Source organism: Mobula birostris, chromosome 4 (genome assembly GCF_030028105.1).
Source record: "Mobula birostris isolate sMobBir1 chromosome 4, sMobBir1.hap1, whole genome shotgun sequence".
Lineage (NCBI taxonomy): Eukaryota > Metazoa > Chordata > Chondrichthyes > Myliobatiformes > Myliobatidae > Mobula > Mobula birostris.
Genome location: NC_092373.1, coordinates 127734106 through 127754986, shown reverse-complemented (window position 1 = coordinate 127754986; position 20881 = coordinate 127734106). Strand labels below are relative to the sequence as shown.

General features: G+C 38.7%; 1 protein-coding gene across 3 annotated transcripts in view; it reads right to left on the bottom strand.

Annotated features, from left to right (window-relative positions):
- The window catches only part of hhip (hedgehog interacting protein), a 133908-nt gene extending 119114 nt beyond the window's left edge, over window positions 1-14794 (bottom strand). For all 3 annotated transcript variants that reach the window (XM_072256015.1, XM_072256016.1, XM_072256017.1), the window contains exons 1-3: window positions 14265-14794; window positions 5073-5268; window positions 1558-1714 (exon numbers count right to left, since the gene is read on the bottom strand). In XM_072256015.1, the coding sequence (XP_072112116.1) occupies window positions 1558-1714; window positions 5073-5268; window positions 14265-14525 (614 nt within the window). In that variant the 5' untranslated portion in view covers window positions 14526-14794. The remainder of the gene's footprint in view (window positions 1-1557; window positions 1715-5072; window positions 5269-14264) is intronic.
- Between the last annotated feature and the right edge of the window lie 6087 nt (window positions 14795-20881).

Below are 20881 nucleotides of genomic sequence, written 5' to 3'. Positions count from 1 at the left end.
TCAGATGGTGTCGAGGAGGTGTACACGAGCCAGATAGATCAGCTGGTTGGGTGGTGTCACAACAACAACTTCGAACTCAACGTCAGTAAAACGAAGGAATTGATTGTGTACTTCAGGAAGGGGAAGTTGAGGGAACACATACCAGCGTTCATCGAGGAATCAGCAGTGGAAAGGGTGAGCAGTTTCAAGTTCCTGGGTGTCAACATCATTGTAGATTTTTGCATTACTCATTTTTGTTTTTATATGTATTTCTTATTATAATTTATGATTTTTAAATCATTATGTGTTGCAAAGTGCTGCTGCCACAAAACAACAAATTTCATGATATTAATATGCCAGTGATATTAAACCTGATTCTGATTCTGAGCAGCATGCCTGTAATAAATGGGGAATTGACTGCCAGGTAAAAGATCAGAATGGGACACCAAATTTTCTGTATAATTTTCATGATTGGAGCACCTAACACTGTGTCTAATGCTTCTGCCTAGCCCAATAACTTTTAGTCACTAGTTGTTTCAGAGTCATTGGATAGGTACAAAGCCCCAGCTTTCAGTGGCCAATAGGATCACCGCAAACCTCATTAGCTGAAACTTGTTTTGAAATGAGAATGTAAAGATGACAACTACAGTCAGCCTATTTGTATTTCAAGAACACTGTTGATAATCCTATATACATTTTGCATGAATTTGCTTGGATGTGTTTCCTCACTGCTCTGCCTGAACTTCCTTTCCCTGATTCCACCTGAGCTTTTTCTCTGCCGCTTCTGTCTGAGATTCTCTTCTCACTGCTTCTGCCTGAACCTCTCTCGCTGTTTCCCTGCCTGGGCCTGGACCCCCTCTCTCTCTTGTTCACTGGCTGAAGTTCCTCCTTTAGTAGATTGTGGCTGAATTCCTCCTCTCCTTGCTTCCATCTTTGTTCCCCACCCACCCCCCGCCTACATCTGGCTGAATTTCTTCCTTATTCTACCTGAAATAGCTGCCTCTTGACTTATGATCATGTTCTCTCTTGAATTCTGGCTGTATTTTTCCTCTACTGACTTCCGCTTAAACTTCCTTCCTCTCCAGTTTCTTTCTTTCACTGAAGTCTGTCCCTCCCTACAGGGAAAACATATGGATCCATTTTTCAAATTCTGCAACAACTACCAACAGTAGGAACAGGCTCCTTGTGCAACCCTGGACTGGTAAAGCATGCCCTGTCATCAACATACCACACTCCTAAATAAATTATAAAATTACAATAGTAGATGCTGAGGTTAATATAGCCAGGAAGTAATTTATTCAAAGCTCCTAATTGCTTTTTAAGTGAATGGAAATGTTTGGTCTGAAGAGTAAGAACAACGTATTGAACGTGGAAATGCAAATTTGAAGACATGGCTGAAGAGAGTATTATTTAAACTGTTAATGAACTTCAACAATGTGTAAGATTCTGTTGAAATTCCATGACAAAGCAAGCCATCCGGTAGCACGTCTCTGTTGTGTGAGCTGACGTGTAGCTGATTCAACATCACAACTACAAAGACTTGTCTTTCTGAACCAAATAGTAGTTATCTTATTGAACCTGTTGATCTGCTCCATTTTGTAATAGTCATCCATCTGGTTTAAATAGTTGGAATCAGGTCCTTGCACTTGTTTTCTGGGCGAGTCAGGAAAACATATCCCATTGTCCTTTGCTGCATAAAGGTTACAAAACTCATCTGAAGTGGTTTGGAAGAGACCTGGAAAACAGATGTTAAACAAATTATAAGGGTTTACATGATTAAAATGTTGCAAGAAGAATAACTGAAGTCAAAGCTTTTAACTTAAAGAATCGAGAACAGAACTGTGTATTGCTGTGTTTTGAAAGGTGACACAAAAATAATTCTCATTGGCGTTATCTTGATATACGTGCAGTGGTCACCAAGCAGTGGCAAATACAGGTATTTATTGTATAGCAAGTTAAATTGGTTTTCAAATTAAATCAATATGGATTTTACACAACTGACTATAATTTTACTCTGCTTTCAGTGTGAGAACATTTCTGCATTTACCTGACTTAAAAATATCAATTTATTTTGTTGTGCTGTGCAGTTTCTTTAAACAAAGATATAGAAGTTTATGAAGTTTCCAGATTCTTATCAACAATCATTATTACACCAGGGTTGGGGGGTGGGGGGGGGGTGGTTGCTCAGACTGATATAACAGTAAGAACTGGCATATAAAGAAATCTTTTCCCTCCAGCAACAAAATATACAGTGACTTACATACAACCCTTTAAACTGTTAAAATAATAACTTTATTACTTCCAGTTCCTCAACATTCAAATTGAGGAAAAAACATGACAAATTATTTATTTATCAGTTACAAAATGCAAATATTCTTTATTTTACTGTTCAGAGTTATGATAATCCTTGAGATGCAATAGACAGATCGATTCTTTCAGTTGTTATAAAGCAATGATAAATTATTGATGGAAAATTCACAGATTTACCTTTCAACAAAGAGGAATCTCAGAATTTAGAAATACCAACTAAAATGTAGCGTTCCATAATCTATGGTATAATTGAAGCAATGTTTACATCTCACTTTTTGAGGTTGAGCCGTGACTAAAAATTTTTTCTTTAGAATAAATTAAAAGAATTTCAAGTTATACAATTGGTTCTGAAACCTCTTCTAATCCTATTCCCTCAGTTCCTGAGATCTTTCTCTTACATGTCCCGTGATGGCATTGACAGTTGTGTGCTGTCTGGAGTCTCAGAGATACAACCACTCTTCTTGCTCTGCATATGCCGCACCAGCTAGCTTGTCACTTCACCTTTCATTAAACTGTACATTGTCAAATTCGCTTGAAAATACTGAAAGTCAAAAAGGTAGTTTCCTCTTCAGTACTTTTAGCAACAGAGTGAACATTAATATAAAGCAGTATTGCATACACTGTGTCTATTTTATGTCTAGAATATTTGATCCAACTGTTTATCAGTAATAAAGTGTGAAATAAATAAAATGATTTTCAAATCATAAAGAATAATACTAAATGTATCCCAAAATGAGAACACCAAATTATTTTGAATATAAGATTTTATATTTTTTTAAATGTTTTTAATTTATGTTCTAATTGTGTTGCCCTCTTTCTTGTCTTCAAAATAACAAAAGGGTATTTTGAACAAACACTTTTCCAAGTCCAAAAAGTGCACAGCAGTAAACAGACAGAATCTTACCCACCAACTGCTTTGCCCAATTGCCCCTCCCCTTCCCCCCCCCACCCCCGGCTCTGGGAATTTATCATATGAAAAATTGTGTTTGAGGAGTCTTTATTTCAGGAACAACAACAGAAAAACCATATTGTTCTGCTCTGTGGTCAAGAATATCACTGTACTGATGCAGTAAACTTCCAGGCCACCCACTGTTACAGAATTGGACGAGAATGTTATAAGTTTCAAAATTTTTTAACTACATTCTGTAAACAATATTAATTATTCGTGCAAATTACAATTAACTACAATTATTTTTGTTTTGGATCATCATAACGATGAGAGACTAACAAATCAAGTAAGTGGGAATACTTCCCACAAAAATTCCTGTTATTTTTCTGTCTACTTTTAATAATTTATAAAACATCACACCATTATCTGTAAGTTAAAATGTAATCAAATAACATTTGAAATTAAAAGACTTCATGACTACTAGAGTTGTAGTCAATAAATAATCATTTCCTAGCTTGAAAAAAAGAGTAGGATAATTTTCTGTAATTTCATTAGCCTCTTTTGCATTTTTCTGATTGGGTATCTTAAATAAATATTGTTAGACTGCTTGTCAATGATTACCCTGTCAACAAAATTTGTCCTCTGACTTTGGTATCAAAACAACAGCTTTCAATTAGCACCGACCTCTGCAAAAGCAAGTGGTGCCATATGCTGATTATAAGCATCTGTCTAACGTCGGAAAATCATCTTGCTCTCCTGGAAAACAGGCTGCTGGCTCACTTATGCGCACCCCTGAGCCCCATCCATGTCCCAGTGCTAAAGTTATGCTTTCATCTGGTTATCTTCCAACACAACCTGGGTGGTCACCCAAAGCACTTGACATCTTGATGCACTTCAGCAGTTTTACACATACACAAACTTTGTAGAAAAATAAATTTGTCATTCGTCACCACATATGTTGATCTGGGGAGAAAGGTTCCTGGGGCACCAGCTCCTGTGCTGCTTAAGATGCTCCAATTAACTCCTTCTCTTAGTAGAACTGCAATTTTTAAAAAAGTTAAATAGCAATTTGTAAAAAAAAAATGAGGATAAGGTCACTTGGGGTCAGGGATTAGTTAATTTTTTGAGTAGGAAAGTGTACAAAAATTCCCTCTTGTTTTTATTGTTTGGGAATAATATCCACCAAAATCTAATCTGTTATGACTGCCTGGACTTGGAAAATGTAACCAATCCTCCCCAACCCCCATCCCTCACTCCAATTCTCAGCCTTTCAGTCTGCAGGGAATGTGATCAAGAGCAAGAACCAGCTGTATGGAGAGAACTATGGTAAATGGTAGTTTGTGTATAAAATAATAATATTTTCATTTTTCAGGAAACTTGGGAAATGTGTAAAACCACACCAAAGAAAATTAAGAGCTCTCCTTAAGAAGTTTTTCTTTTAAGAAAAGGCAAGATACCATTAAAAGTACATATCTTGCTGCAAAAGGCCCAATTTCCATCAAGAGAATGAGATGCAAAATGAATTACCATGCGTCTGGAATTGTATATCTATTAGAACAAATGAAAAGGAATTATTTCAGCTATTACACTACTGTATCATAAAAGCAACTTTTAATTGTGAAAAGAGACACAGTGGGGTGGCAGCAGCCTTTTCTGAATGTTACGACATCTCCAAACAGGGTGGCAGCAGCATCTGCCAGCAGTGCTGAAGCAATGACGTTTTAGTCAGCTTTTCGGTTTGTTTAATGGTGCCCATGACCACCCCCTTTCAATGCAATAAGCACACCAGAGGACCATGGGTTTGCTGTGAATACCCCCCACATTGATTCATCAAAATAGACAAGGAATTATATGATTCCAGGAGTTCATTCAGAAGTCCTGTTGCCTTTATTACCTGTCATTTGGCTTCTGCACGCAAAGTAGAGCTGTTTGCAATAATCTCTGCACAACATTGGAAAGGCCAGTTCATTGTCTGGTGCTCCTTGCCGGTCAGGGAAGTGAAATAAATATTGTGCATGTGGTGAACACTGGGCGCACTTGATCTCCTCCAGCAGCTTTGCACATTCTGTGTTGTTTGTAACAGAAAATATCTGAAAATCAAACAGCAGAAAGAAGTAAGCAAAATCAAACTGAATTAAAAAAATAACATTCAGATGTGCAGAGAACATCTGCTTTATATAAGATCTTTACCATACCTTCTTGCCTTCAGGAATAGAGATGAAATTGATTTACTTGATTTGCCCCTAACTTTAAATCTAGTGTATCAACTAATACTATGTACGTGCAGTCAAACTTCCATAATTCAGGTATTGTTTCTTTCCTTCCATAAACTGGAACATTAATAAAATTTTTAAAAGAGAAAATAGAGTATGCAGCATCAAAGATCCCAAACATTTGAGTACATTAAAGAAAGCATTACTCAGGCCATAATGATATATACTGTATATCTTGCATTATGTTAAATTCCTACCTTACAACTCCACTGTAGGAATTCTCATTGGGAGTGCTACTGATGTCTCAGACTGTAATGTTCCGAGGTACATACAGTATATAAAACTTAATAGAAAATAATAACATCCATAAATGCATCAATCAGTTCCAATAATTACAAATTTCCTTAACTAACATTCAATGTAAATATATTTACTAGAGTGAAAGTAAATACTGTGGGACTGTTGGCAGATTATATGTTTTTGTTTATAAAATATTGAAGTTGCTAAAACTACTTAATAACATTTTCGTGGTTGTCTCGGAATTCTAACTTAATTTAATTAATACTTTGTTTAGTATTCAATGAAAAGTGATTCCAAAGATATTTTTGATTTGTTTGTAATCATATGAAATAAACTTCACTTTTTGTTCATAATGCCTTCCTCAATTTGACTTAGTACTATCGCGATCCAAACCTGGTTTATATATTTTCTTTGGAGAGAAGCTCCATTACAACCATCATTGCATGTAAACTGTACTGACACGTCCTGGACACTAACCTCAAGTAAACTGTGTTTAAAACAAAGTTAAGGTTAATCAGAAATAATAACTAATTCCATATCTTTATGAATATTTAAGTTTCATTTACAAATCAAAAATGGCTTTATGCTCTGCTGAAGGACAGAATTATTTGTATGCCATAAAATAAAACAAAATTTTCAAATTCTGCTACCCAGATGTCAATTAGCACACTTCTCTGTTGACCATCATGGACACCAATTACGTGCTTTTGTGGAACCAAACATGCCGCAAGAACTCTAATGATTGGAATCATTTTTTTACTATTTCTGCAATGTCTTTTGCTCACATATAAAATAGATTGGACAATAACATAATATAAATTATCTGAAATTAGATCCAGTATTTTCTCTTTATATATATTTTGTGGTGCTTTGACACAGTACGACTTTCACATTTTGCACTGTGTGAGGTCCGCATGGTACCCAGGAAGAGACAGATAGAGCCATCATTAGAACACACCCTCAATGTTCTCTCCCACTGGAAACAATGAGAGTGCACACAGAGCAATTCCAGCATGGTGCGACTGGCCCTTTGTGTCTGATGCATGTGTAGATAAGATAATTGCGCAAAAGTTACAGAAAGATCATGAATTAGGACAAGGGAGACATTCCAGTTTTTTTTAAGGAAAGTTGCATAAAACCAAATGTAACACTTCTGTGCTTATTATCCTAAGGATTTAAAAATAAACACTGGTAAGGTATGTCAATCATTGCAATTTATATAATGGAAATACATAATTAGAGCTACTTACATGTTCTTGGGGGCCCAAAACAATCTCAGTTTGGAACTGCTATAGATATACTAGGCCATCTTCGCAACCACAATGAGCATATAACCAAAGAAATTTATTTTCTGATAATGGTGTGGATTTTTGACAGCTGACTTTTAAACATTGTCAATTTTGTTTCATATGTTGACTTTTCCCGGAGCTGTCCACAGTTTTATAGGGAAATTTATGAATCCCATCCATTCTCTTTCAGAGGTGACACCCTAAAGTAACTTAGATTGGAAAATCATCACCTCAGTTCTATCCCTAACTCACAATTCATCTCATGCATTACACCATTAGGAGAACTGCATTAGATTTTGTCCATATATACAGTGAACTTTATCTTCTCAAGACTGCAGTTGAAAAGTGTTTGACATGTGACAGAAAGATTTCCAATCTGATTGAATAAACTCATTGGACACACAACAATACTGCCTCATGCACATTTTGGTCATAGAGAGGGATCTTATTCACTTTTCCTCTCAACTAGCTAGAATTTACTCATTTTATACTTCAAGAGCCACTCATGATCATACAGCAAACAATTCTTGGAGCTTATACATAACAGCTTGGGATGCAAATTATCAAAATAAGTGTATTAAATGGATTGCAACAAAACATCTGTTAAAATATCACCCAAAAAAAAGCTGCTGAACTTATGAACAAGAGAAAATCTGAAGATGCTGGAAATCTGAGCAACACACACAAAATGTTGGAGGAATTCAGCAGGCCAGGCAGCACCCACGGAAAAAAGTGCAGTTGACGTTTCCGCCATGTCGACTGCACTTTTTCCCTTAGACGCTGCCTAGTCTGCCGAGTTCCTCCAGCATTTTGTGTGTGTTGCTGAATTTATGTATATTTTTAAGAAATATGAAGGGAACATGATTTTAATCTATACAAGATCTTTTCTTTGAAAATATTGCAACAATTTACATAACTTCTAGTAACATTATGTTCCAAAAATCTGGTTTATTTGGGCGTGGGAACTTTAACACAGAAAGTACATCAATGGCAATGAAAAGCACTCCATAAGTAGTCGGAAGAACATTCCAGACAGATTTTTATTGCTATGTCATCAGACCATCTCAACTAGATGTTGCTCATGATGGAAACTATCCATACTTTGGGATTAAAAATGGACTCATCAAGCAAAATAAAAGTACATCAGAGAGTATGGTAAGTTTCTTGCTTCCCTGGGATACTATATTTATAAATGGGCAAATAAGTGAAAAGTGATGTTATAAGCATGCATTCAAATATGAGTTTTGAGGACACCAGGGAAAATCTGTGGAGCCGGTCTGTATTGACTGAAGAGTTCCTGACATAAACATCGTCTCAAAAGCACATTCTTTTCATGACTGGGCCAATTTCAAAGATGGAAATCAAATAGTAGTTCGATGGTACAAAAGATGGCGTGCAAATACAAAACTCATTGAGTTCTCCAATGGCCAAAAATACCAATTATGTGTTGCTATTTGGTTAACTGGCTGCTCTCTTTCTAATGTTGATAGGATAGATGATGAAAAAAATACAGTGATTAGCATTCATGTTCGGAGTACAGTGAATAATAATTCACTAACAAATTCATGTTTTTTTTTTAGTTTCAAGTAGGCATCAAATTGCAAATTAGAAGTACGAACAAATACCAAAGCGAATCTATCTGACGACAATGTACTGTTAACTTCTGACCTTTAAAATATATGAGATTGTATAATGCAGAGTATTAACTCTATTAACCTAATGTTCTTCTTGCACTAGTCCAGCATAAAAGTTGTAAAATTGCATAAAGTTTAATCGCTGAGATTATTCAACTATCTCTATAGTTCTAATTGAACTTTGTGGTCTGTTTTATAGTGTATAGCTAAACACTGATTGTTTAATTCTTTGTGTTCACCACAGTATATTTAAGTCTACTAAGTCAGCACAGAACAGGTGGGTTGTAATTTATAAATAAAAAGTATTACAAGGCTGGTACATGGGTGGTCCAGATAACCAGAGGGATAGAACTGAGATTTCATATTGCCAGTGGATGTGATTTGATGCTATCACAGTGGAAGCACTGCCTGGGGCTCATTTCTAATGGAAGGCTAATTCAATCTGTCATTGATGGGAAACCAAACTGATTCCTAGAGACAGAAATATGAATCATGAAAGAAAGTAAGGTCTTCATTAGGGTAACGATGAAGAAATGAGACAGGTGCTAGAAACATTTTAAAGGTGAGAAATGGAAATTATGAGTATTAATAGAAGTAAACATAGACCACATGCGCCACCCCGCCCCCATGCCTCTTCTGGTGTTCAATTGAGATGATGACTAATCTCATCTATATTCTTATCACTGTTGTCATGTACAATCTCTACATTCCTCGATTTCCTTTCTTAATCTCCATAAAAACAATTTATCACAGCAATTGAATGCACCTTGTAACTGGACAACATTTGCCCTCTGGAACAGAAAATTCCAAAGATTCACAGTGGTTGGAGGGAGTAAATTCCTCTGAATCTCTTTTGTAAATTGGCAACAATCACTGAATTACGCTTCCTTGTCTTCGTCTTGCCCACTAAGGGAAACATCCTCCCCTGCACTTTTCCTGTCAACCCTATTTAGAATCACTTAGATCTGCTCTCATTCATCTAAATTCTTGTTAGTTTAAAAAAATTTTAACATTATCAACATGTAATTTTTTTACTTAGCATGATAACAGGTCCTTCCTGCCTGTGCTGCCCAATTACATCCATGTGACTACTCAACCTAGTAACTCATATATCCTTGAAATGTGGGAGGAAACCCACTCGGTTATGGGGAGAATGTACAAACTCCTTATAGACAGCGGCAGTGAACTGGGGTCACCAGCGCTGTTATGGAGTTAAGCTAACCGTTAAGCTGCCATGTTACACTTCTGCAAAACACAACATACCCCCGCATTATTCTTAAGGCAAGCTGCTTTTCCCAGCAAACAATCTACCAAACTTCCTTGGGACCTACCCTTAGGTAAGCAAAAAGACCAACATTTCACATTGTATTCCAGATGCACTCTTTACACTTGCCCTTTACATTTGCAGCAACAGTTCCTTAGTTTTGAGTCTTCCTTCCTGATATTAAAGGCTAACATTCCACTTGACTTCCTAATTATTCAATGTAAATGCTCTGTGTTTCTTGCAGGAGGATTCTCTGAATATCAACATCAGAAATTTTCACACCGCTTAATTAACATTCTGTTTTTCTATTATATGAAACGTACAACGTTACATTTCCCCACACTATAAGTCACTAAACCACATTTTTGCTCTCGCATTAAATAATATTTAATCATATAGATCTTCCTAATAATTTATATTCCAACCTATCACTGAATTATCAGCAAATTTGGTTTATGTTGCTAAAAACTCATCTGTAAGAAACTAAGGCAGCAGCATTGAATCCTAAGGCACATTGTGAGTTAAAGCTTGCCAATTAGAAAATGAACTATTTATACCTTTCTCTGCTTTCTGTCCAATTGTCCTCCAATGGCTATCTCATATATTCAATTCCAACATCAGTAATACTTATTAATGAAGTTGCTCCATAATAACTTTAATAAAGGACATTTACATTTTCCTGAGAAAAAAAATGCCCCAAGCCACAATCTACAATAAGATCAGGAATGTGATGGAATGTTCTCCAGTTGTCTGGATGACTGCATTCCAAGAACTTTGACAAAACCTAATACCATACAGGACAAGACAGCCTACTTAACTGTTTAAAAAAAAAGGAATTCGACATTCTCTTGATGACCGAGACCTCACTAGGCAATACCTCCCTGTTGGTTCTGTCCTTCCATTAAGGATCTGAAAGCAGTTCGGAGAAGGTTTACTAAACTAATACCTGGAATGGACAGGTGGACATATGGGGAAAGATAGGACAGGCAAGGCTTGTATCTGCTGAAGTTTAGAAGCAAAAGGACTTGATTGTAATGAATAAGATCTCAATGGGTCTTCATGTGGAGGATGTTTATCATGGTGGAAAAACCCATGATGGAGATCAGTTTGAAGATAAGGAAGGCTCCCTTTTGAGGCAATATTTTTCTCTCTCCTGAAAAGGCTGTGGAACTAGAGTCTATGAAAATTTTAAAAGGGAGTTAAATAGATTCCCTATAAATAGAGAAGTGAAAGGTTAATGGCAATAAATAGGAACAGAGAATTGAGGTTAAAGTCAGATCAGTCATTATCTTATTAAATGACAAAAGCAGGTTTGAGGGGCTGAGTATCCTGCGCCGACCTTGTATGTTGCTATCACATTATCACATTTGCTGAAGGGAACTTGAAGGAGTCCAAAGGTTCGGCTTCCACTTGCAAGAATTAATGACAGGAGGAGGATATCCCACAGTGGATCTGGTTAGAATATAAGCATCACAGCTGGGGAACTGAAGGTTCTGCTTGAACATTTGCCCAGATGATAAACATTGTGCATGAATTGACAATGTGACAGGGGTAAGTTTCAAGTATATGGTCATTCTGTGTATTTTTCTCAAGCATTTATTCTTTACAGAACACAATAACATGACATTCCAGTTTTCATGCATTCAGATCCCTTATTTCAACTCAGGAATGTTAATGCTAGAACTAACCATTAGATGGAGCACCATATAGAACTAACACGAGATTCTGCAGATGCTGGAAATCCAGAGTAACACACACAAAGTGCTGCAGGAACTCAGCAGGTCAGGCAGCACCTGGAAAGAAGAATTATCAGTTGATGTTTTGGGCTGAGATCCTTCATATGGACTGGAAAGGAAGGGGGGGGGGGTGAAGCCAGAAGGTGGTGGGAGGGGAAGCCAGGTGAGGGGGAAGGGAGCTGGGTGGGAGAGGGGGGCAAAGTGAGAAACTGAGAAGTGATAGGTGGAAAATGTAAAGGTTTAAAGAAGAAGGAATCTGATAGGAGAGGAGAGTGGACCATGGAAGAAGGGGAAAGGGGAGGGGCACCAGAGGGAGATGACAAGCAGGTGAGGAGAAGAGAAATGGTAAGAGGGGAATGGAAACAGGGAGAAGGGGCAGTGGGAGAAGTCACCAGAATTTAGAGAAATTGATGCTCATGTTGTCAGGTTAGAGGCTACCTAGACAGAATACAATCTGTTGCTCCCCCAACCTAAGGGTGGCCTCATCTTGCCAAGGACCAACATGTCAGAGTGGGAATGGGGAGTGGAATTAAAACGGTTGGCCACCAGAAAATCTTGCTTGTTGCTGATGGAGTGTAGGTGCTTAGCTACAGAACTACAGTAGCTGTGGGTAAAAAAAAAAATGAAATCCTCAGGCTCTCTTCTATACATCCCCACAACTGCCACTTCCTTTTCCCCACCACCCCACCCACCCGCAAAATCACTGATGAAGTTTGCAAACTGCACAACTTTGTCAATTCTGGTCAGGGGAAATGTGCTGCCATAACACTATTCTACCTACCTGGCTGTGAGATGGTTCACAATGGAATGAATAATAACTTCCAATAAACGTAACGGCCAACAGAGTAACTTACTAATTTTACTATCCACGATGTACTTTTTCCGAATGAACATTTTTTCAGAATATAAATATAAGCACCATTCTTCTAGTAGGTCTTCAACACATGGTTTTTGCAGGAGAACTGTGTAAAACTAGAATTTTACTTAGCGCAATCTATGAAAAACCTTCACCATTTGGCTACAATTCCCCTATACTGAATGACCTGCAGCAACAGTAGTACATCTCAAATCTAAAAGTGCTTATCTGTTATCAGTCTGTCTGATCCCATAAAACATCCTGTCCATTCAGAACATTCTCTTTATCTGATTGCTAAATAAGTGATTGAAAAGTTTAAGGACCCCTAAGATTCCTATTTTGTCCTTATTGTTGCTATTTTATATAAAAACATTGAGCTGCATGTGATTGAACTTAATGCATTGAAAACTACCAATATTTACAAATTATCATAACATGAATTATTTCAGTTTCTATTGATTTATGTAAAACATGTGTGGTCTTCCTTTCATCACAGAATTGCTCCAATTAGCAGACTGAATAATTTGTTGTTTTAAAGATGAAGATTTTTTTCACTTTGTTTAATAATTGTCATTAGTGAGCATCAAGTTCAAACTGTGCAGAAAGCAGGAACGTGTTTGATAACATTCACTTGGCTCTGAAATCATTCAAAGTTGTAAATCAGGAAGGATAAATTCTCTAATAAGCTCTTCCTAAAATAGCCATGCGTTGAGGCAAGCTGACAAACCATCCAAGACACTTGAAAGATATTGGGATAAAAAGCTGAAGAGAAGTACATCTGAAGACATGATTATGCATGATACAATCAACAGCTAGTTGTGAGAAACACTAAAATAATTGCTCGTCAACTTATCTATAAATAAAATATATCTGGTAAGATTATCTAATATATCAATTACACTGACAGGCTGTTAACACAGATCATTTCCACCCAAAAACTTGACAAATTTTACCCTCACTTGAAGATTGTTACACTTGGGGAAGTAGAACTGAAAGCCTGCAGTGAGACCTTCTACTGATCTGGGAACAGAAACAGTGGGACAAATGCTCACTCAGAAGGGGCGAACATTTGGACAGAGCCTGGACTGAAGGAGAATGATGTTCTCCAGTTTCACCCATTAGTGAACCAGCTAACAAACACAATGGTGTTGTTGTTATTCTTTTGCCATAAGCAACAGGGCTCTGTGTGTGGGCAGCAGTTTAGTGGGGAGGAGGATAAGTCGACCCCTTTTTGTTCTATTGATTTTTTTCTATTTGCATGACTTGAGCAAATTAAATGATGCAATATGGCTTTTTGTTACAAAACAAAGTGGTAGAAACCACCCAGACGCATATGTTGATTCGAAGAAGCTGTTTACATGAGAATGGAGTGAAATCCACCGTGAACCTAGCATAAAAATTCGATTCAATCTGGGTATTTCTTATTATGCTGATACCAACAACGCTGAAACACGAGATTTGAGGCGTCCCTCGTCAGCCTTGACAACTACAGTGCTGCAAGTGTGAAGATGGCAAAAGAACACCTGAACGTTTGTCACACTTCCACTTTATATTATTTTTGTCCGTCAACACCAATATGACTGGAACCCCCTTCTCTTGCCCAAGAAAAGTAAACAGAAACATATTACCCCGGCCCCTGCCAATAATAATCTACCCCTGTTACACGCAGTACTTACTATAAGGTCTTTGATAACTATAACTGGGTTTGCTGCTGGTCTGTGCTCAACCTGTTGAACGCATCATTTGCAGCATGGCATGGTGCATTTTTATTCCAGCCTGAGTGTGAGCATTTACCTTGGGATCAACGAACTCATGGAAATGCCCGAAGCTGGGGCAGCAGGACAAGCGGCTGTACAGCCTGTGACAGATATAGCCACTGGGGTCCAGGGCTAGCAGCCTCCTCTCTCTCCTCCTCAAGCGGCGCGGCGTACTCCCATCCAGGCATCTCCTCACCGGAGCTTTCTCACCCCTCTCAAGAAACTTCGCTTCGCTGTCAATAAAGTTAGCGGCCACCGCCAGCACCAGGGCAAACCTCAAAGACACCATCGCGTTCATTCTCTTTCTCCAATATTGAAATATATATTAAGTTTAAATCGTCCTCACTCTTTACTTTTGAAAAAAATCACAACTTCCAAAAGCACATATCTTTTTTTTCCAAAGATGCTACATTAAAGATACAAATCTACGATTCTTTTTCTCTGCAACTGATGGTTTCTGTGCAGAGCTGAGACTGAAATGCAGTAGTTGCAGTTGCCTGTGCAGCGAGCTGACGGCTGTGAGCAGCAACAGCAGCGCGCATTCGGGCTAAGTTTGGTGCAATGTTTTCTCCGGATGGATGTTAGCAGGTAGGTGGCACGCTCTCTACTTCTTCCACTCTCCACATGATGTGTATGTGTGCGTTTCGCCGCCAACAACCCCACCCCCCTTCTCTACCGCCGCTGACTCTACCCCCACCCACCCACCCAGCAACCGCATGCACGCGCCCGACGATGCCGTCGCGGGAGAAGACAGCGGGGTCGGGAGCGCGCGGAGCGTGTGGGTGGGCGCCCGCACCCACCGCTGGCCCTCGCACCCTCGCGTCAGCCGCTGCTTGGCGCCCGGCCCCGCACCTTCCTGCGAGCTGCGGCTCCCACTGCGAGGAGCGCAGAATAAACCGGAGAACTACGAATTAGCAGCAAGTGTAACACACACCAAAATAAAAATGCTGCCGCCGCGGGATCCTTCCACTTCTCCCAACTAGGTTAAAGTACAAATAATCCATGACCCTTTTTTGTTACCGTCGTGGGACGGTGGGAATACATTAAATTTTCCAAAGTTAGGGATGTTGCTGTAGAGATTTTCTTGTAGAAAGTATAAGAAAGGGAGGTTGCGCTGTGATCCTTTAATGTTTTCAATCCTTTATTTTGTGTTTTTTGCGTTGCATGTACCTACTTATTGCCATTTCGCTTTTTGCCGGTTGCGGGAGACTTTAACAGCTTATCGTACGAAGTGATCCCAGGAGAATTTATAAGTTAATGTTTAATCGTTTTCGTACAAATACAGAAATTAAGAGAGGGGACACGTAATGAGTTGGGTCTGTGAGGCGCAATTTACAGCTCAGTTTGACTGACCTGTAAAATGATGCATGCGATCCGGAGACACTGCCTGGGTTGCTCCCGTGCGGCTACGTGTTAAGCAAATGAGGCAATTTAAATTGAATATTAAGCACAAACTGGCGGGCAAGCTTGCATCAGCAACCTCACTCGTACCTACTTGCATCTCGCATCTCTGAATGTGGTCTCTCCGGAGTGAGAATTTGGTCTCTTACCTCTGGTGAGAATTGCCTGGAGACTTACATCTTTGCATTTGATGAACTAAGATGCTGACCATCTTTCAGATGCAATATTAAACCAAAGTTCCCTCTGCCCTTTCTACTTGAGCATGTAAAGCTGCACATTTTAAGAGCAGAGTTGGGCGATCGATCGGTGGGCGCCACAGTAGCTTAGCGGTTAGCGCGACGTTATTACAGCTCGCGGTGTTCCGGAGTTCGCAGTTCAATTCCAGCACCGTTCCGTAAGGAGTCTCTATACGTCCTCCCTGTGGAATGCGTCCAGAGTCCAAAGATTTCAGAGTAGGACAGAAATCAGAATCAGGTTTAATTTCACTGCATATGTCGTGAAATTTGTTGTTAATTGGCCACTGTAAATTGTCCTGTGATTAGGTTAGGGTTAATCGGTGTGTCGCTGGAGCGACGTGGCCTACTCCAAGCCGTATCGCGAAATAAATAAATAATTTATAGTTAATCCTGTATTTTCCCCCCCTGGAAAACAGTGCATTTGGTCATTTCCCTCATTGTAGTTAGTCATTTCCCTCACTGTAGTTTGTGACCAAACACATTGATGCCTTTTCTGTAACACATGAATAATTAAACAAAAATACTAATGTACTTTTCACCTATAGCAATACTAGGGGGCATCATGCAGGAGACGTCCTCTTCTCTGATTCTTACGTGTTTGGCTCCCTTACTGAGTGGTGGTAGGCCTTACACCAGTCCTCACTCAAAAAGCATATGCCCCTTGGTCTTTTTCACCTACAATGGCAGAGAGGTGAATGACAGCAGGAGGGATCCCCAGATCTGTAGTTTCCCCGCAAGTCCATGGAGCTTCAATAATTAGAAATACTAAAGATTATGTGTAAAGTCTGGAGGCTTCTCATGTAGAGTGACTACATTTGAAAATACATTTTCATTATTGAAGATAACTTCATCAATAATGAAAATCTGTTTTCACTATTGACTGGATCTTGTTGAATCGGAATTGGTTTTTTATTGTCACATACTGAGGAATGGTGAAAAACATATTGCATATTGTTCATACAGATTCATTCATTTCACAGGGCATTGAAGAAGGACAAAGTAAAACTACAGGAGAATGAAGAAGAAAATGTAACAGCTATAGAGAAATTGCAGTGCATATAGACAGTAAGGTGCAAGATCATGACAAGATAGATTGTGAGGTCAAGATTTCATCATATTGTACTCGGGAGCAGCAGGTAGAAGCTGCTCTATAGCCTGGTGGTCAAGATATCCCATGATCCAGATGCAAAGGGAGGTGCTGACTCTCAGGTCTCAGAATTTGGTAATGAGTTTGCTTGGAATTATAGTATTGAAGGCAGAGCTGTAATCAATAAGCAATTGTCTAGCAAGGGTGTCTTTACTGTTCAGGTGCTCCAGTGACATGTGTCAGGGAAATGGCATCTGTCATAGTCCTATTTCAGCAGTAGGTGAATTGCAGTGGCTTGGGTTTGGAGGCTGGAGTTAATGCCTGCAATGACCAGCCTCAATTAATGGCATGTAAACGAAGTTACTGTTCATATCCATATCAGCTAGAAATTCCAGAGTTGAAGTAATGTGACATGAATTACCAGAATATTTCCAGAAACTACTGTTTCTTTTACATATCTTTGTCATTAACTTGACACAAATAGCATCTTAGCCTGAGGTTCTCCTGCTGCAGAAACTCGGCCCTTAATATCCCATTAAACTCAGTAGAAAGGGCAGAAGTTTAAAAGCTTAATTTTCTTTTATATACAGCATAATTATTCATGTGATATCAGTAGATAATTCCAGAATGGAACAAGTTAAGCTTTTTAATCTCACTTCCATACATAGTAAATTGTTGGTAAAGATTGTGAAAATGCTATTTTTCATTTTCCTTCTGTCTTTTTTTCTTGGTCTAATCACTTTTTTCTCTCTTTCTTTATTTTGCCATTTGAATCTTTTATACTGTTTGTCTCTTTCGTGTAAATTAAAAGTCACCATTCACAATTGGTCTCACAGTTTAACAAGACCGCAGAATTTTTCCTCTGTTACTGTAAATTAGGACTTGAAACAGGTTACAACCTAAGCTCTTGTGAACTGGGGAATATAGGATAAAGTCTGACAAATGTAGCATGAATTCAGTTAGTCAATGCCAGCAAGATTTAGTTCATTATTGAAGTGCAGCTTTTACAACAACTTATCAGGTAACAAGTTATGTAAGAATTTCTTGGACCACCTATGCCACCGTATTATTGCCTTTGTCAGAACCGTATTTAAGGCACTTAACATAACTCAGTCCCCATAAAACTCAATAGCAGTTCTAACTTTCCCCACCGGCCATCTGATTATTTGACTTGAAGTTAATGGCAATGGTGACCTGGTAGAAATTTCAACAACAATAACTTTTCCACTATTAGTGTGAATAACAGTAGTTAATTTCTTCACTTGGGTCTTACTCTTGTATGGAAAGAAATCTATCTGTACCTTGCTTCAAGCACATTGCTAGAATTCTTGTTTCAATTTGGCTAATTATAAATAAACGCTGCCCATGGAAGAACAGACAATTGCAAAGATTCAGAAATAATTTTTAGTAAAACTAACAAGCAAGATTTACCCACCTGCGTGTATTATTAATTCAGATGTTAATCACTCCTTAATCTGTTGATATTTCCAACAAATTGGCCTCAAAGCATTAACAATGGATGCATTATGACAAGAAAATGAGCACTGAAGGTCAGAAGGGTCTTCTCAGACAATACCTGACTGACGACCTGATAGTCCACAACAAGAGTTACAGAATGTCCACAGCTTTTGGACTGCCACCATTAGCGAGCATCATCTCCTTTGCCAGAGAGCCTTAAGACATGTTGGATGAGAAAGGCTAGGAGATCCAGGGGATACCTAAATGGAATTGCAAGATATCTTTGGAATCAATACCACACCACATCAAAGGTAAAGAAACAGGTCTTCAGGCACCTGAAGTCTGATGTCCACCAAACCCTATGAGCTAAGGAATAGGTAGTAGTTGGAATGAGCAGAGGAGATACTGCGCCTTGATGATACGCTGACAGGCTTACATTTTTCAGCTCAGACAGCACCATTTACAGTGTAAACACCCAAGGGCTCACCCCACTGAGAATCAATCATAGAGGAGAGCTTATCGATGAAAGAAGCAGTCAGCGGGACTGCTGGGAATACTGCAAAATGCTCCTTAATCATGGCCCTGTCAAGCAAATTGTCTTGTGCAACTTCATTACTAAACTGGACCAACAAGAGGTTGGAAAGGTCATATTCCAGTAGAGAATCACCAAGAGCTCAATACTAAACAGAATCCTTGTTGAGTTTCTAAAACACAGTGAAGAGCAACTTCAATCAGAAATTCACAACTTCACTTTCAACATCTTGGAAGCAGATGCGAGAGGGAACATCAGAGATGCCATAATCATCACCATCTCAAAAAAGGAGCCAGAACTGAATACAGTAAATACATAAGGATCTTCCTGCAATCTGCCTCGTGGAAATTCATTGTAAGGTCATCCTGAATCACCCTCCCACATTGACCAAAGAGATGTTCCCCAAATTGCACCATGAGTTTCATACATTAGGGACTCAAAGGGCATGATTTTCACCACGCAGTAACACCAGAAACAATGTAGGAAAGAGCATTAATCACAATGCATCGACTTTTTTTATCTCACTAAAACTTTTAATATCTTCTTTCAAGACGTGGTCAATAGGGCCACAGCAAATCCATTCTCAATAAGGTCAAACAAGGTTGTATTATCTCTGCAGTACTTTTTTAACCCTTCTTGCTGTACTACTGTACTTCAGGAAGCTTCTCATTGGAGCAGAGTTAATCTCCAAGGTAAATGAGAAACTGATCTACCTACGTCAGATCAGCTCAGACTCAGTCATCGAGCTGCAGTACACAAATGATCAATGTTCTCCTACGTTTGGAAGCCAAGTCCCAGATTATATTTGACTTGTTCACCGAAGCTTATAAAAGAATGATTCTTACATCTCACGTCTGTGAAACCAAGGTCCTCAATCAACATTCCCCAGTTGCATAAAACTGCTCCTCCCCCAGATGATAAAGTCCACAAAAAGATACTACAACACATGAACCACTTCCCATATCTCCTAAGGACATTACAATGATACAGTAGGTAGTTTTGATGCCTCAGAGTTCCTGGGATCTGTCTTCAATCTTGACCTCTGGGTTGACTTTGCTTTCCATTCCCAAGACCACATGGAATTGTTTCAAGTGCACCTTCTAGTCTCCACCCACCTGCTACTTGTTTCTGACTCATCACCTGTAGCCTATTTTAATCCAATTCTCATCTACAGTCCTTGTTTACCCATCAAACCAGCCAGCCTCAACCAGTTGCTCCTAGCCTTCAGATACCTTGTTGCCTGTTGTGTTCAGTGTCTGTTCTCTCTTGTGGCCCCTCATGGCTTGTTATTTTGCAGTTTATTATTGAAGTTATCTTCACTGCTGAATCATCTGCACTGCACTGCATTTGTGTCAAGCTTCCTCTGTGTTTAGTTGCTAGGAGAATCAGAGAATAACAAAAGAGAGAATGAATTTTAGGGAAATAAATTAGATTGATTGGCTTTTTCTGAGTTAATGAACTGAATCACCTCTCTCTTTGTTGTAAGGTACTATGAAATGAAGGCAGACATCAATGACAAAGCTCACCATTTGTTTAATGCAGCAGTACTGATTACAGTCCTCTGAAAAAAGAGTTTTAAGGTAAATATCACAATTCTGGGGGAAAAAAAACCTTATGTTCTACCAGGTAGCTTTGAACCTTGGCCTTTTTTACACTGCAGAAGGCATCTTAATGCACTAGAGAGATACCACCAATCTTTTTCACAAAAACATCTAAATTCAATGATTGGATAAAAATTTCAGAATCCTTTCCCAGACTAGCATTCCCTGCACAATGGCCTCCATTTCACTCAGATGGCCTCACTGAGCAGTCCATGCCATTCACATGCCCAACTCCAAACTCCTGAAACAGGCACTTCTTCAAGCTGTTTCACTGCAAGAAGTTAGCAAGTGGGTAAAGGAAATGATTCAAAGATATCCTCAAAGCCTTTTCGAAAAATG